General features: G+C 41.9%; 1 protein-coding gene across 5 annotated transcripts in view; it reads right to left on the bottom strand.

Moving 5' to 3' along the window:
- LOC111848218 (CUGBP Elav-like family member 4) overlaps positions 1-15014 on the bottom strand; it is an 89962-nt gene that overhangs the window by 9631 nt on the left and 65317 nt on the right. For 2 of the 5 annotated variants that reach the window (XM_023820053.2, XM_023820050.2), the window contains exons 6-12: positions 12041-12184; positions 11259-11406; positions 9990-10139; positions 9728-9790; positions 9130-9210; positions 8651-8794; positions 3418-3566 (exon numbers count right to left, since the gene is read on the bottom strand). In XM_023820053.2, the coding sequence (XP_023675821.1) occupies positions 3439-3566; positions 8651-8794; positions 9130-9210; positions 9728-9790; positions 9990-10139; positions 11259-11406; positions 12041-12184 (858 nt within the window). In that variant the 3' untranslated portion in view covers positions 3418-3438. Of the gene's footprint in view, positions 1-1378; positions 1449-3417; positions 3567-3875; positions 3997-8650; positions 8795-9129; positions 9211-9727; positions 9791-9989; positions 10140-11258; positions 11407-12040; positions 12185-15014 lie in introns of all 5 variants that reach the window. The other 3 variants (XR_002839249.2, XM_023820049.2, XM_023820052.2) reach the window with 3 other exon arrangements.

Below are 15014 nucleotides of genomic sequence, written 5' to 3' on the forward strand. Positions count from 1 at the left end.
AAGTAGGATATATACTCCAAGCACATATATGTTCATTTCATATGGGCAGAGACAGAATTTCCATTGGCGCATGCTGATTGGTGTAGAAGGAGCATGCTCAGTGCAACTATTCCAGCACGTTAACGGCACACACCTGAAGTGGATCTATGAGAGGAACCAATAAAGAGAGCAACAAGAAGCAGGCGAACCCCAATAGACCACTCCCCTACAAGCCGGCCAATCACCTCCCTGGCCGCACCCACAGCAGCAGGGACTGGCTTTGGAGGGGTTTTTGGAGAATGCAGGCAGAGTTCAAGGAAAGCTCAATAGGAATCACGCAGTCTTATCAGGGTTGGTCCGCAGGAGAAGGAAAAAATAAAAAGAATGTAACTTGCATGAAAAGGACCTTTTATTAGATGGCAGGAACCAATCAAGGAGGCAAAAAGGGGGCATCTTTTTGGATGCTCTGGTGTAATGTTATCCAAACGCCTACACTGAGAAGTTGACAAGAAAGAGTATAAATCCTACCAAAGGTCAATATATTCTTATGTAGGAGTACCATTAACAGGAAGTGTATTTTATTGGGGTATCGGCAGAGAGTGATTGGAGTCGTTTTTCATTAAGCCTTCACACCACTTGTAAATCTACCCACAAAGCCACCATTTACAGGTCAAAGACATGAGAAATGTTTTAAAGAGACAATCACTGCCTAGAGGTACAGTGGAGTCCTGACTGTTTGTTCGGTATAGGTTTTATTATGTTTACCGTAGATCTATTGAATTGGAGGTTTACAGATTCTTACAGAAAATAATCACACTGTAATTATAATAAGTGAGTAAAGAAAAATGATGCAATGATGTGCAAGCTCTAAATCTATTGCCTCGAACTATATTTCAGGGCTTGTCCCCAAATGTCCAGGATCATCTTCAGGTTTGTCCGTGACAGATGTTTTTAAAAAGGTCCTTTTTTGCAAATAATAATACTCTCAAGATAACAAAAGCGGGAATCAGCTCCTTACATGAACAATAACATTAGTAAAATCATAACAAAGAGAAAATAACAGAGCTTACAGAAATTGAGAAATACAGAGTACAAAATATTCATACACATTGAATTTCACAAAAATAAAAACACACAAGGTCACATTACAACAGCAAAATAGGGGTCGAAGTTCACGTCTGACCATGGTTCACCAATCAATCATCACTTCAGATTCATTTACAACAGCTATCATCTATCAAAAGACTATCAACCGCCAATCAACTGCACTTAACAGGTTGCCAAAATCATAGAAATGTCTAATAAATATATATAGAAACGACGTCACGTCATGCAACGCAGTCACAGTCCTGCCACATGACGTCATCCAAAACAAAATGACACCATGGGTTCAACTTACAGGTCTGGGAGTTTGTCCCCCATGACAGGTGGCTACACAACAGGGAGGCCATCTTGACCTATGATTGGACCTGCGTGGTTTGCAGGTTGGTTGGGTGCAAGAGAAGAAAAGATGTGGTGGAATTTCTTTTCCTTATGTTGGAAATAGAGTTGACCCCACCCGCCGTCTGTCCTCGGTCCCCATCAGCTCCCATTTGTCTAAAAGTTCGGCTGACAAATATGTGCTGGTTATAACCGTTTAACTGTTAAGTAAAGAAATGATTAGAAGATACAGGGAGTAAGTGCTATTGAATATTTACAGGTCTGCTCTTGCGGTAGTATTTTAAGAATCATTATGAATTATATTTATAAATTGAACAGATGGCAGTAATGGACGAAAAAATGAATAAATTAAAAAGGTAGGTAGCTTGTAATTCCTTTTTCAGACGGCTTTTCTGCTGAAACAACACTCGCTTCCTTTCTACTGTCTTCCGTGACAGTTGTTAATTTTTCAATAATACATGTTTATTAAAATAGCTGGAGTTAGCAGATGGTCCTATCACACTGTAAGAATATAGAGATGAGGACCAAAGAGCACGGACGACCCAGGATGAAAAGGCCATGCCTTGAGAGACCTGTAAATAGTCATGATCAGCTACTAAACACATCACCCTACACCTCCGACCGTTGATAACCTGCAACTCCATCCATTTCCAAGGCCTCATTCCTAACCTCAATCCATATAGATGCACTAGAAAAGTCATGTGACCGTTGTGAGATCCAAGAGCCGTGATACGAAATGTAAGACTTACATCAAGACTTTCTTTAAAATAACGCATGTTTTTTTTTTTGTTTAAAAACATTTTCTCCTTGCAACGTGTCTGTTTTAATATTCCATAGTATTTGCAAGTATTTCATTAGTCGAGTTTTATCTCCTGCAAATTATTCACAATTTAATAACCTTGATAGCTTAATTTTTGCTAAATGTTATGCAACGTTAAAAAAGACACTTGGAAACAACAGACACGAATGTCCTGCAAAGGAAGACCTATAGATTTTGCTTATGGAAAGAGTGATCTTCATAGTCCAGCAAACATTATTTTAAAAACTATACAGCGGAGCCCCCATGGCTACAACAAATACTAATATCATTTTTATGTAACTGTTATAAAATAGCAAATCTATATTTAGGCGCATTTTATCCTGTTACTCTGCAGTTTCTCTCTAGCAAAGTTTGAATTTCCTCTTTCCTCCTCTTGTTCTTTCTGAAATCCTAAAACAATAGCCTACGCTATTTGCATTTTTTTTGATCTTTAGCAAACCTGGACAATGTTATCAAGGGGACTTGTTCTGTCACAGCTGTCCATCTGGCTGAAAGAGTAATATTTGAGTTTGAAATGCCAGCAGCATTCTGAGTAACGATATGCCATCTTCGACGGTTTTCAGCACATTCTCAATTTGTCCCTTGTTAAAACAAGCAAATCAAACTGTCCGGACCATTTTATAAATTCCAAATGAGACATTCTGCCGATGGTCTTTCAATTGGGAATATAGCGATATCTCGCCAGATAATCATAGCTGTATTGATCTTTTGTCTGCCTTGCCATTACCACTTGATAGCCCTAAGATGCATTCACAACGAGGCTACAATCATTCCTTTTGTTCCCTCCGCATATTAACATTTATACCCTGATAATGGCATACCTGTTTTGCTGCCAGATAAATCAGACAATAAATAACGACACAGTTTTAATTAGTCAAAAACCTGTTACTTCTGGTGTGAAGGATGTTGAAGCTCAGTAACAATCTTTCACAGTGCTTGTCCTTTGGTCATATTTTTTTCCTGACCTCTTCATTAATGAACACACCAAAGAATATGGCTGCTGAGGCTGAGACATTGAGATACACAGGGAAATTGGTATAGATGGGTACATTTTTGAGATTCTCAAGTGTCACGCAGTCCCACTGCCCAAGAAGAGTCTGGGGTCCATTTTTCCCGACCGCCCCAGCGAACGTGAATCTGTGTGCCAGCTAGCGCTCAGTGATATCAGCACATGGTACCTGGTGGTGACGGCAGAGCAGTCAGTAAGGTCTGTTGGCGTCTTTCGGCCGCTTCAGCTGCACCTTCAGCCTCTTCATGCCTATCTGGAAGCCGTTCATGGCCTGGATGGCAGCCTGAGCGCTGGACGGGTTGTCGAAGCTGACAAAACCTGGGCGGGCGAGGCCAGCAGGGAGTGAGATCAGCTGGCACTCAGCGATGACTGTGTCGGCATCACGGAAGCGGTTCATTGTCCTCTGAATCGATATTTCATCGTATGAAAATGAATGTAACGAAATTAAAACATATATCTATAAATGGATAAAAGTGGATGAAATGAACCAAAAGTAGATAGCTGACAATATATGCTTGTGTATATGCGGATGTAAAGACAGGGGAGGTCACAGTTCCAGTTAGGCCGTGCCGTGTTCTATGAGTCGGGGTTCCTGGGCACCATGCCCCATACATCGTGAGTTATTACCTGCGTGTCAGGGTGGAATGAGCCCAAAGCTTTCCTCCCTGCGACTCCTGGCTGCTCTTATCTGACACCTCCGTGATTGACGGCTTGAATTTTCCACTTGCCAGCTGATTTGATCGTGCCTCTATGGGTCCAATTTAATTTGGGGGAGAGGGCAGGCTTTTGTCAGCTCCAGAGAGATAAGGCTCATGCTTTTACAAACCCTTTAAACAAAACCGGCAGTTGGGAACCTGTCTAACAGCACCAATTCCCTTCAGATGGGGCTTTAATAAATCTAGCCTTTTCATTTACATTGGCTTCCAAAACCATATCATAGGGGAATAAGGGAAAGTAGGGAATAGAAGAAAAGGAAGCAGCCTCTATCATGTCACTAAAAGTTGATACAAGGTCCTCTGCCATATATAACAGTCAATGCGGATGAAATAGTTATTTTTCTATGGATTCAATGGAATTCCGTTTGGACTTAAAGACCTTCCAGTGCATGGTTCTACAACAGCAAGGGTCTCAATCTGCCTTTGTTGAAACAAAATATCTATGTATTATATACTAATTCATTATGTATTACACACTCATTAATTAAATTTGCTTCTGGATTAATTAAAATATGACCTTTAATATTTGTATAAGTTTCACATCAATTACTCTCTAAAAAACAGTACATAATAAGGATTTCAAAAAATATTTTGCATCATTATTTACAGCACTTAAGGCTACTAAATTCAGCACAAGCTGCTTTATGCTGCCCAGCTAACAGATGTTTAAAAATAGATTTAAAAATTACTTTATAAACTGTTTTGTATTTAAGTATTTTTCCACACACTGCTCTTCCCATTATGTTAGTCCCAGATTACTAAAATTATAAAAATGTTGTAACAGCGTTAGCTAGTAGATAAAACAATTAATGGTACTGTAGCATTAAAATAAATTTAAAAACAGTATCACACATTTTTCAATGCAAATGTGGGAAAGCAAATTGGGTAGAACAGACAAAGCTCACAAATTGGTCCAGAAGAACAAAAGACACCCCTTGGGGCCGTAGAACTGACAATCCATACCCCCAAACCCAAGCAAGCAAACCTTATGCAATTATAATATAATTATATATGAAAATTAAACGTCAGAGCTGAGGCATTTAACGTATAATTCAACAATACAAATTCCCGTGAATCTCTTTTTGTTTTTATTCATACTACAAGACCATTCGGGGTCATCATTAATTATATTTAACAATAGCCTGGCACAAGGGCAAGAACTTATATGGAAAGTGAAATTTCTCTCAGACAAGAGAGATATTTTTGAAAAGAGAGAAATCATAATTGTGATGCCTGCATTATTGTATGTTTGTTACTTTAATACTGCCCCTATTTTTTATTTTTACAATTTAAACAACCGAATTACACAGTGACACGCAATGATACGGAAACACGCTGAAGGCTAACGAAAGTCGTTAACAGTAACCAATGATCAGATGTATTTCAGTAGTACTACAGCCCTCCTATCTTCACTGAGCAGGAAAATTAGTTTAACATGACATTTCTTTTTCATCTCCTTACGCCAGCCTACTTCTAAATTATGACTAATGCCGATGCTTACAAATATAACAACCATTTTCATAAAATACGTACAAGTATATAAATTATGTATTTGAAAATGTTTTTTTTAATCGCCTGTTTGATGGCCGTGTTCATTATTTGCGACCCATAATATATTTGAACCTGCATCTTCATTATGTCTTGAAACTGCTCTCGAGCTGTTTAGTCATTGGTAATTGATTTTTTGTGTTCTTCAAAATGTGGTTCTAATAAAATGTATTTATTTTTCAAGCACGTTTCCATAAGAACCATATTTTATTTCTTAGACTGTAAACAACTATGCAAGGTGTTAAGCTGGTAAAATGTAAATTTTCTGTTACAGTTTCCATGCTAGACTGTAACACTCCATGCACTCCATGCTTCTGTAACACTCTTAATAACAGTAACTTTTATATATTTACACACTCATTGCAAGGAAGACTGAGCTGGATTATTTTATCAGTCACATGAGTCCCGATCTGTACATTACAGTCCTGCACAGTGCTAACACCTTACATTCAGGTTGACAATTTGGAGTCATTATGACATAAAAGTTAGGCTGTTTCTCATTCCAAGCCGACTCATTCCACCACGGTGACAAGAACAAGCTGATAGATGTCAAGATACTGAACTGGAGCGGAGCTGCTTCCACTGTTACAGTGATGATTTATTAATGGAGGAAACAAGCGACGTGAAAGAGAACACATCCTAGAGAGTCCCGCAGAAGAGGACACATCCTAGAGAGTCCCACAGAAGAGAACACATCCTAGAGTCCCAAAGAAGAGAACACATCCTAGTGAGTCCCACAGAAGAGGACACATCCTAGAGAGTCCCACAAAAGAGAACACATCCTAGTGAGTCCCACAGAAGAGAACACATCCTAGAGAGTCCCACAAAAGAGGACATATCCTAGAGTCCGACAGAAGAGAACACATCCTAGAGAGTACCACAGAAGAGGACACATCCTAGAGAGTCCCACAGAAGAGAACACATCCTAGAGTCCCAAAGAAGAGAACACATCCTAGAGAGTCCCACAGAAGAGAACACATCCTAGAGAGTCCCACAGAAGAGAACACATCCTAGAGAGTCCCACAGAAGAGGACACATCCTAGAGAGTCCTACAGAATAGGACACATCCTAGAGAGTCCCAGAAGAGGACACATCCTAGAGAGTCCCACAGAAGAGGACACATCCCAGAGAGTCCCACAGAAGAGAACACATCCTAGAGAGTCCCACAGAAGGGAACACATCCTAGAGTCCCAAAGAAGAGAACACATCCTAGAGAGTCCTGCAAAAGAGGACACATCCTAGAGTCCGACAGAAGAGAACACATCCTAGAGAGTACCACAGAAGAGGACACATCCTAGAGAGTACCACAGAAGAGGGCACATCCCAGAGAGTCCCACAGAAGAGAACACATCCTAGAGAGTCCCACAGAAGGGAACACATCCTAGAGTCCCAAAGAAGAGAACACATCCTAGAGAGTCCTGCAAAAGAGGACACATCCTAGAGTCCGACAGAAGAGAACACATCCTAGAGAGTACCACAGAAGAGGACACATCCTAGAGAGTACCACAGAAGAGGACACATCCTAGACAGTCCCACAGAAGGGGACACATCCTAGAGAGTCCCACAGAAGAGGACACATCCTAGACAGTCCCACAGAAGAGGACACATCCTAGACAGTCCCACAGAAGAGGACACATCCTAGAGAGTCCCAAAGAAGAGAATACATCCTAGAGTCCCACAGAAGGGGACACATCCTAGAGAGTCCCACAGAAGAGACCATGTGCTATTGATTGTAAACAATAATGTTTTTTGTTTCATTTAACTCCACTTGTTATGATAAATTTCTAATGTCAGTATAAAATATATTTCGGAAAATAAAAATATTTTGATAACCCAAATTAACCCAATGTATGCTGCTAAAATGCCATATCTTCTATGTGACTAAATCATTTATGGTTTTGAGTGTTTCCTAATCTTCGGAGATGTTTTTTTTTCCCTGCTGCATACTTTCCCTTCAAAGCAGCGGTTAAACTAACATTTGGAAAAGCAGTGACTTTAGAAAGTAAACCTTTCCTCCAAGAGGAGTTTTTTAAGCTTCTAGAAACATCCATCAGATAAGGAATGTCACTCGTCCCCAGCTCCCACGCGACCACTTCTGCTACGTTAATCCTTGCTAATCATCACGGACTCCCAAGTGTTGCCCAGATAACATGAAAGTGCAGATGCTATCGGTTTAATTTGCTGGTAAGGAAATGCATTAGCAGTTATTCATATGTATTCCTTACACCTCTTTAACCAAAATATCAACTAAAGTAAAATACAGTGTTTATTGGCATTTGAAAGAAAATTATGCACCAAATTAATTGTTTCCACTGAGTCTGAGGAACAATTTGCAAAAACATGTACATGGACTTTCAGCTAAAATGTGGTTTAAGCTTATTATGGTTTGCATCTCAGCAAATAGCACTGTTGTCTCTCACCTCCAGGGTTTAGGTTCAAATCCCACTTTGCCCTGTATATGTGGGGTTGGTGACTTAGGTTAACTGGTGTCTCTGATTTGCCTGTAGATTATGACTGTTTGCGTGTGGCCATTTATATTCCATTATGGGGAGCAGATTTCCCCACAATGCGATAAAAACCTGTTGTTTTTACTTTGTGGGGACATTTTTCTTGCTCTCCACAAGGGGAAAGTCATTTTTATAGAAATGCGTGAAATTAAAAACTAAAAATGTCAAAAGTCTTGTAGTTTGTTTAGTTACCTATGTTTAAGGCTAAGGCTGGGTAGGGGTTAAGGTTGTCATAGCTGGGATTAGGGTAGTACCCATAGAAATGAATGAAGAGTCCGACACCTAATCAGTGTGTGTCTGAGAGAATGTGCCTTGTGATGGACAAGCATCCTAGCCTTCCTGCTTTATGTTGCCTGGGAAAGGCTCCAGGACCCCAAAATAAGCATTTGGAATATGAATGGATGTGGATGGATGGATGAATGGATGTTAAAATTAAAATCAAAGTAATATTTAAAAATGGACTAGGTACTATCCTTTTCAGTGTTTAAAATAGGAAATTAAATTAAATTTAAAAAAAAAAAAAAAACATTCCCCTCCGAGACAGGAGGTAAGTTGAATTCTTTGTCAAATGAAAACATTTGAAATAGGCATTGTCACTTGATGACAAGTCTTGACTTTTCTGCCGTCTTACCAAAACATTTGCTCTGATTGGTGGCCCGGTCTACAAAGACTTTGGCAGAGATGACACTGCCGAACGGCAGGAACATCTGCGTGAGCTCGGCATCTCCGAACTCCTGGGGCAGATGGTAAATAAACAGGTTGCAGCCTTCTGGCCCTGGAACAGGGAAAAGGGGCTTTTATTGGGTGAACAACCAAGCACACGCAAAGTTTCCATGTGGACAAGACAACAGTGCCAGTATCTTGGGGTGTATGACTGCCCTGAAATAAAATCATCAAGGTCCACACCACTGCACAGGAGGAAATTGATTAGCGAAGTGCAACACAACCTTATTTTATTGCTTTATTATATGTAACTCTTAATTTCTGCATAAGTTGTACATTGTCGTGCTTTAAACTGGTTGTTGTCCTTCCTGCCAACTAGATTACACATTACATAAGACAGGAACATTGCAATTATCACCTTTTTGTTTAGAGAGGCAGGGAACTTACCTTCCCTCTGCTGCTGGGGGATGATGGCTGGTTGCTGCGGGAACGCTTGGCTGATTGGTGCATAGGCAGCGGGGTAGGCTGCTGTTGCAAGGAAAAAGTGAAAAGAGAAGCTTAAATTTACCCTTCCCTATTTCACACTTTCCCAGGTTCACAAAAAACTCAACCTTATGTTTTCCTTACTCAAGCTAGCAAAAAAAAAAGCCGTACAGTGTAACCGAAACATGTCTTGTCTTGTTAGCCATTTTTTCACAACGCAAGAAATAAAAATTCGGTTACCGCGATGATTTACTAACATTAATATGGATTGAGCTGAATTCAATTGATGTTGATGGGCCTTAAAAGAACACTTTGTTCGATTTCTTACTTGAGCTATATCGCTCCAATCGCAATTAGAAAGCCCACCCTCCTATCTGAGAAGGCTTAAGGATGCTGGGTGGATTCAGGAGTATCATTATGACTCGGTCACATGTAGTGTCTCAGATTTACTTTTGCGGTGAGGAGCTAATACCAGGTGAGCTGACTTGCCTGGTGTTTATCAGGCTTTACATATGTGTGAAGTGCAATGGGCTACACAATGCAACTGAGCGGATTTCGAGACCTGCGTAATGCTGTACTCCTGCATAGGCCTGCTGGAGGGGGTCAGCCACTGTAGGACTTTGTGCTGTGGAAAGTGCACAGGAAGCAGGGGCAAAAGAGAGGAGATTAAAAAGAACAAGACCTGCTTATAATCTTAGTGTGGATCAAGGTTTTATGAAAGGCACAAGAACATCCTTAATAAAGGACTGCGATCGTTGCAAGTGCCTAGCACGATCCTGGAATTACATCTCTACAGGAGGTAAAGCAAAATGTAGCTGCCTCACCAGGGTAGGGGTGGATCCCGTTACTGAATATGGGCTCTGATGCCGGCTGGCCATTGGTCTGCGGCGGCAGGGCGCTGAAGCCGTTGACCCCGATGGGAGTGGCTATGCTAGGCACGGCTGTGGCGTTGATGCCTGGTGGGGTGCTGGTGCCTAAAAAAGAAAGGGTTGTATCATTAATGCCAAGAGGGGAGTTTGGTAGCAAGCAAAAATGTGGACTGTCTGGCAGGGAGTTAGCTGGGAGCCAAAACACTTTCTGGGGGTCTCTGATGACCGGGATGAGAAACACTGCAATTGAAGACAGGGGTCACATTCTGTTGTTCGCCACGCCATTAAATCGTAAGGTTTGTAACCCCACCAACGCCGTACCTTGATAAGCAATATGAATTTTTCCCCGCTGTGAAGGGTATTTAAGTTGTAAATTGTACATTCATTACTTTAAAATGCCAACATTATATGGATATAAAATGTACCATTCACAGACTGGTGGAGACATTTCATTTAATGAATGTGTCCTGAAGCAGTTAGTGCCCCGACAGATCGACAGCCACTTATCACAGCGATGGAGGCCAGGCAGCAGGCAAGGAGGAGGCCGGGGTCCATCTTTAACAAAATCCTGCGCCATTCTTGGAAAGATGATGACATTCTCCCTCAAGGTCAACAGATTGGCTTCAGGTCCACTGAACACCGAATCAACAGTTTGGGCTGTGTGACGTAGCGAGGAAAGATCTCCTAAAAATGTTCAAGCCAAGTTCCTGTGCAATCAACGTCTGTTCTTACTGTGGACCTCACAGCAGGAAAACACAGTCAACAATCCTATCTTCATGAGTGCTTTGACTGTCTTGGTGTACAGAAGCGAGACGTTGACCCTCGGGGGCTCATTTTCTGTCTGACCATTCTTGGGGGCAAAATAGCAGGACAAAGGTCTCATCACTCCTCGGTCCCGAAAGCGAGGCTTGTCTCCGGCCTTGTTTATTTCCTCCATATTTGGCACTCTGTGACCTTTTACCTGGGCTGGCGTGACAAACGAGACAGACGCGACAGCACCGGCGTCATCAGTGAACTGGGCCGCCAGTGGCAATTAGTGGGTTTCTCAGCTACTGTCTGTCGCTCTCCCACCGTGAGGAAACTCCCTGACCACCCAAAAGCCCCCATCCTACTTCTCTGACATCCGAGCCACTGTGGCTTTGTCCCGTTTTCCACGGCACTTTCCAGAAGCAGCGCTGAAATACAGGGTTAAACTGTCGGAGGGGCGGGACAGACATGGCGTACCTGAAGAAGGCGTCATGGGGGCAGCCACGAGGCCGTTAACGTTGAAAGTCGCCATTTGCTGCATCTGCGCGGCGGCGATGGCGGCCATGGGGTTCATGTAGGTTCCCTGGGCGGCCGCCATGAGAGCCGCCTGCTGCTGCATCATCTGCTGCAAGATCCAGAAGAAGTGCATCATAAGTGTGACAACATGGCTCATGTAATACCTCCAGTGAAATCACAAAGGCATCGGAACAGTCCGGAATACCCAGAAACACTCCCCTGCTAATTTAGGCTCATTCAGACGTGTGCCTAGTATAGCCCAATCCAAGTTCCTCAAGTTCGGCATGTCGGACGTGTACACTAATGGAAACATGGCTTACAAAGCTGAGGAGACCCCATCAGTACGTGAGGAGCATCCCCTTCAATCTTTGGATTTGTAGAAGGATGTCAAAGACACCCAATGTGAACAAGATGCCAAGAGTTTGTTAAGATAACTTTGTGTTCCTGCACTAATTCCCTTTCTTTTTAGGATTCTGCTCATTACTGCCAGGCTGATTAGCAAGCTGACATACAAAGAAAACCTTCTTTGAAAAGCAAGTTTGTCTAGAACTGAAAGATATGATTCTCTTCATCTTTTAATACGCAAACCCACCATGATATTAAGTCTACATGTGCTTCATAGGAGACATTTATAACAAGAGTCCCATCCTCCAATATTCGTATAACGTCTGTTCATTTGGTCGATGCTTAAGGCCAACAGACGCGGAGAGCTCCAGGACCAGACCTGCCCACCCCTGACTTACAGCATGAGTGTAGGCCCCGTAAGCTCCAAACTGCACAGTCATGGGGCTGAAGATGCCAAGCTGACCGGCCATCTGGTGCATCCTGCGCAGAGTTCGCTCCTTATCCGTGTCCGCGAACTTAACGACCAGGCTGGATGAGGCCCCCTGGAGGGAGACACACACAGCATGGTGACCGATGAGTCTGCACACATCAAGAAGAGTGGAGAAGAGCCATCATCCTATGGTGGCAGTGGACCTCTAGCACTGAAACGACACATATGTAAGGTCACAGAAACTGAAGCTGATGCACGTATGTTCACTAACTGTGGTTATTAATGGCCAGAATAAGTGAAGTAAATAGGTAAAAAGTCACATGACAGAAATGGACACACTTGCTGTTAATGCATTTGTCTCTATTTTAGCTGTGTTGCTCACCTTATAGTGAAAGACCTTGAGGCAGTGAAGTAATGCATATCAAATTCTGAAATGACCAAGGGAAGTGCTCAACATCTCAAAATTTTCTCAAATTTGAGACCCTTCAAAACAGCCTCCTTCTGCTACAATGACAGCATCACAGACTCTTGGCATTCCTTCAACCAGTGTCCAGCAGACACCTGGAATGCTTCTCCAACAGTCCTGAAGGAGTTTCCACAATACAGTACACAACCTCGAGGGTTGTTATCTTGTTCAAAAACAAATGATTTTCAATAGGTGTGTCCAGACTTTTGACTGGTACAGTAAATGAACTAAATAAAGCATCTATCTCTGTACTTTTTATCAGATGCTGCACTCCACCTGTTGGTTACAATGCAAAGCCCTGTGCACCTCAGATCATACTAGAATCCTCTTGCTTCCTTCTGACGTTCTGTAGAATACAAAAGACCATCATTTTTTTTCCACCAAAAATGTTTGCTTTTTCTCTACTGCGCCACATTGACAAATGGCTTGCCACCTCGTGTGTGATATGGTCTATTGATATTGTTCTCATATTGTATTGTATTGATTCTGTGCTCCTAAAACGCCATGTAATTGAATCATTGACCGAACAAAGCAAGAACAGAGACTAATATACAAAGTAAAGCAAAACTATGGATGTCTGCAGAAATAATGACAACTAACCACAGATTAATCCTTCCCAATATGATTTTGTGCTGAATTCTAAGGTCAACACAAGCAGTGGTGCCCGTGTGACCGGTTTTCCTCAGAGAGACTTTTACACTCCACTGGATGCTCTTCTGTAGCCCTATACAATGTTAGAGCGGAATTTCTATTGGCGACAGAACAACACAAAGAGGAACAGCCACTCCCTTAAGCACGTACAGCTCAAGATTAAAAACAAAGATGGCAAAACTTTTTAAATTCCAATGCAAACAGGATACTGAAATACACCGTAAGCGGAATTAAAAACGGTACTCTGCAATTTGTAGTGTCTGTGCCAGGAGATGGTCAGTAAACCTTCACTTTTAAGCCTTCGGAATTGTTTCCGAATAAAGAAACGCAAAACTCTGCAAAAAAAAAAAAAACATTCAGCTTTTGTATCTAAACAGTTTTATCTCCATTCTTACCTCTTTGCTATAACATCTATAAAGTTTTGACTCACCATTGCCTTTATGTTCGGGCGTTTTGCTACACTTACTATTAACCTCACAATTTATGATCTGCTGGCATCAAGCCGTCCAAAGGTTCTGAATAAAATATGAAGCATTTTAGAGAGGGCCTGTGGTTGTCAGCGTGCGATGCATGGAGAAAATAATGCGTACAGTCAAGTATAAAAATTCAAATGAACACCTTCACTTGCGTACCTATAAAATTAAATCGCAGCAACGCGGCAGGCCTTCGCTTCAATAACAAATAATTTGTTAACATCAGGTACACCTCCCCCATACTGCTTTAAATAATGATTCTATCTGCGGTTGTTTCAACAAGTAAATAGCAGGAGAGGCGCAAACAGATGTCAGTCGTGAGGGCTGATGACAGAGGCGCGTCACGTACATACAGTGTGACGGCCGGTCCCAGCTTCCCCGCCGGCGCGTCACTTTTGACAAGAATCTCTGTCACGGGAATCACTTTTCTACAGGTGTCTGGCATTTCTGCTCATGTGCTTCTCCCTCCCGCGACACAAAGCACTGCAGCCCGTTCGGTCTGTCATGCTAATAATAATGTTAATAATGAATAAAATAATGTGACATTGAAATTCGGCAGGAAGGGGATTCTAATGACACTGAACAGTTAAATTTACTTTTACATTTATTCTATATAAATATATGTGCTACATGTGATACAATTAACAATTTTATTCTTTAAAAAAAAAAAACTGGTAACAGCTCATTTTAAACAACTGACACAAGGATAACACGCAATTTTCCTTTGTGTTTTTAACATGTATTTAAGTAATCAATACCATTATTTTCATAGGAATGTCTTATTTTCACGGCAGCTCCGAGGGAAGCGACAGATGTGTACTGTACGGACCGACAGCACACATCTGCTCTTTTTTTCAGGTCTGAAGTGCGCGGGACAGATTTCTCTGCGCTTTATGAATTTAAATGTGGTGCGGCGGTCAGGCTAAGCCATCGGAGCCCGGATGGCTCGTTTAAAACGCTCTCCTGTAGCCACCCTCCCTCCTGACAGTGTCATCAGCTGAACTTCACAGCCAGCGTGGTGGAGAATGGGCTCCATATTTATTCAGGTCTGCGGAGCCTTCGTGACCTCAGGCCTTTGCCAAGGTCTACCTTTAATTAGCTGAATCAATACTCCCAAGCCGTCTTAAAGTAGCTATTTTTTTTTTCTTGTTTTGTCCTTTTGTTATTTTATTCTTTCCAAACGCCCGACCTTTCCCTGCTCCTCTCCCCCATCAGCTTCCCAGGGTCAGCAGAAGAAGCGGGCGGCTACTTTTAATGAGGCGTTTGCTGAGCAAACAGCTTCCTCCAGCAGTGGCATCCCAGAATACCTGGCATTTACATCACATTCGGTTTCTGTTTAATTTTACTTATTT

The sequence above is a fragment of the Paramormyrops kingsleyae genome, chromosome 13 (genome assembly GCF_048594095.1).
Source record: "Paramormyrops kingsleyae isolate MSU_618 chromosome 13, PKINGS_0.4, whole genome shotgun sequence".
Lineage (NCBI taxonomy): Eukaryota > Metazoa > Chordata > Actinopteri > Osteoglossiformes > Mormyridae > Paramormyrops > Paramormyrops kingsleyae.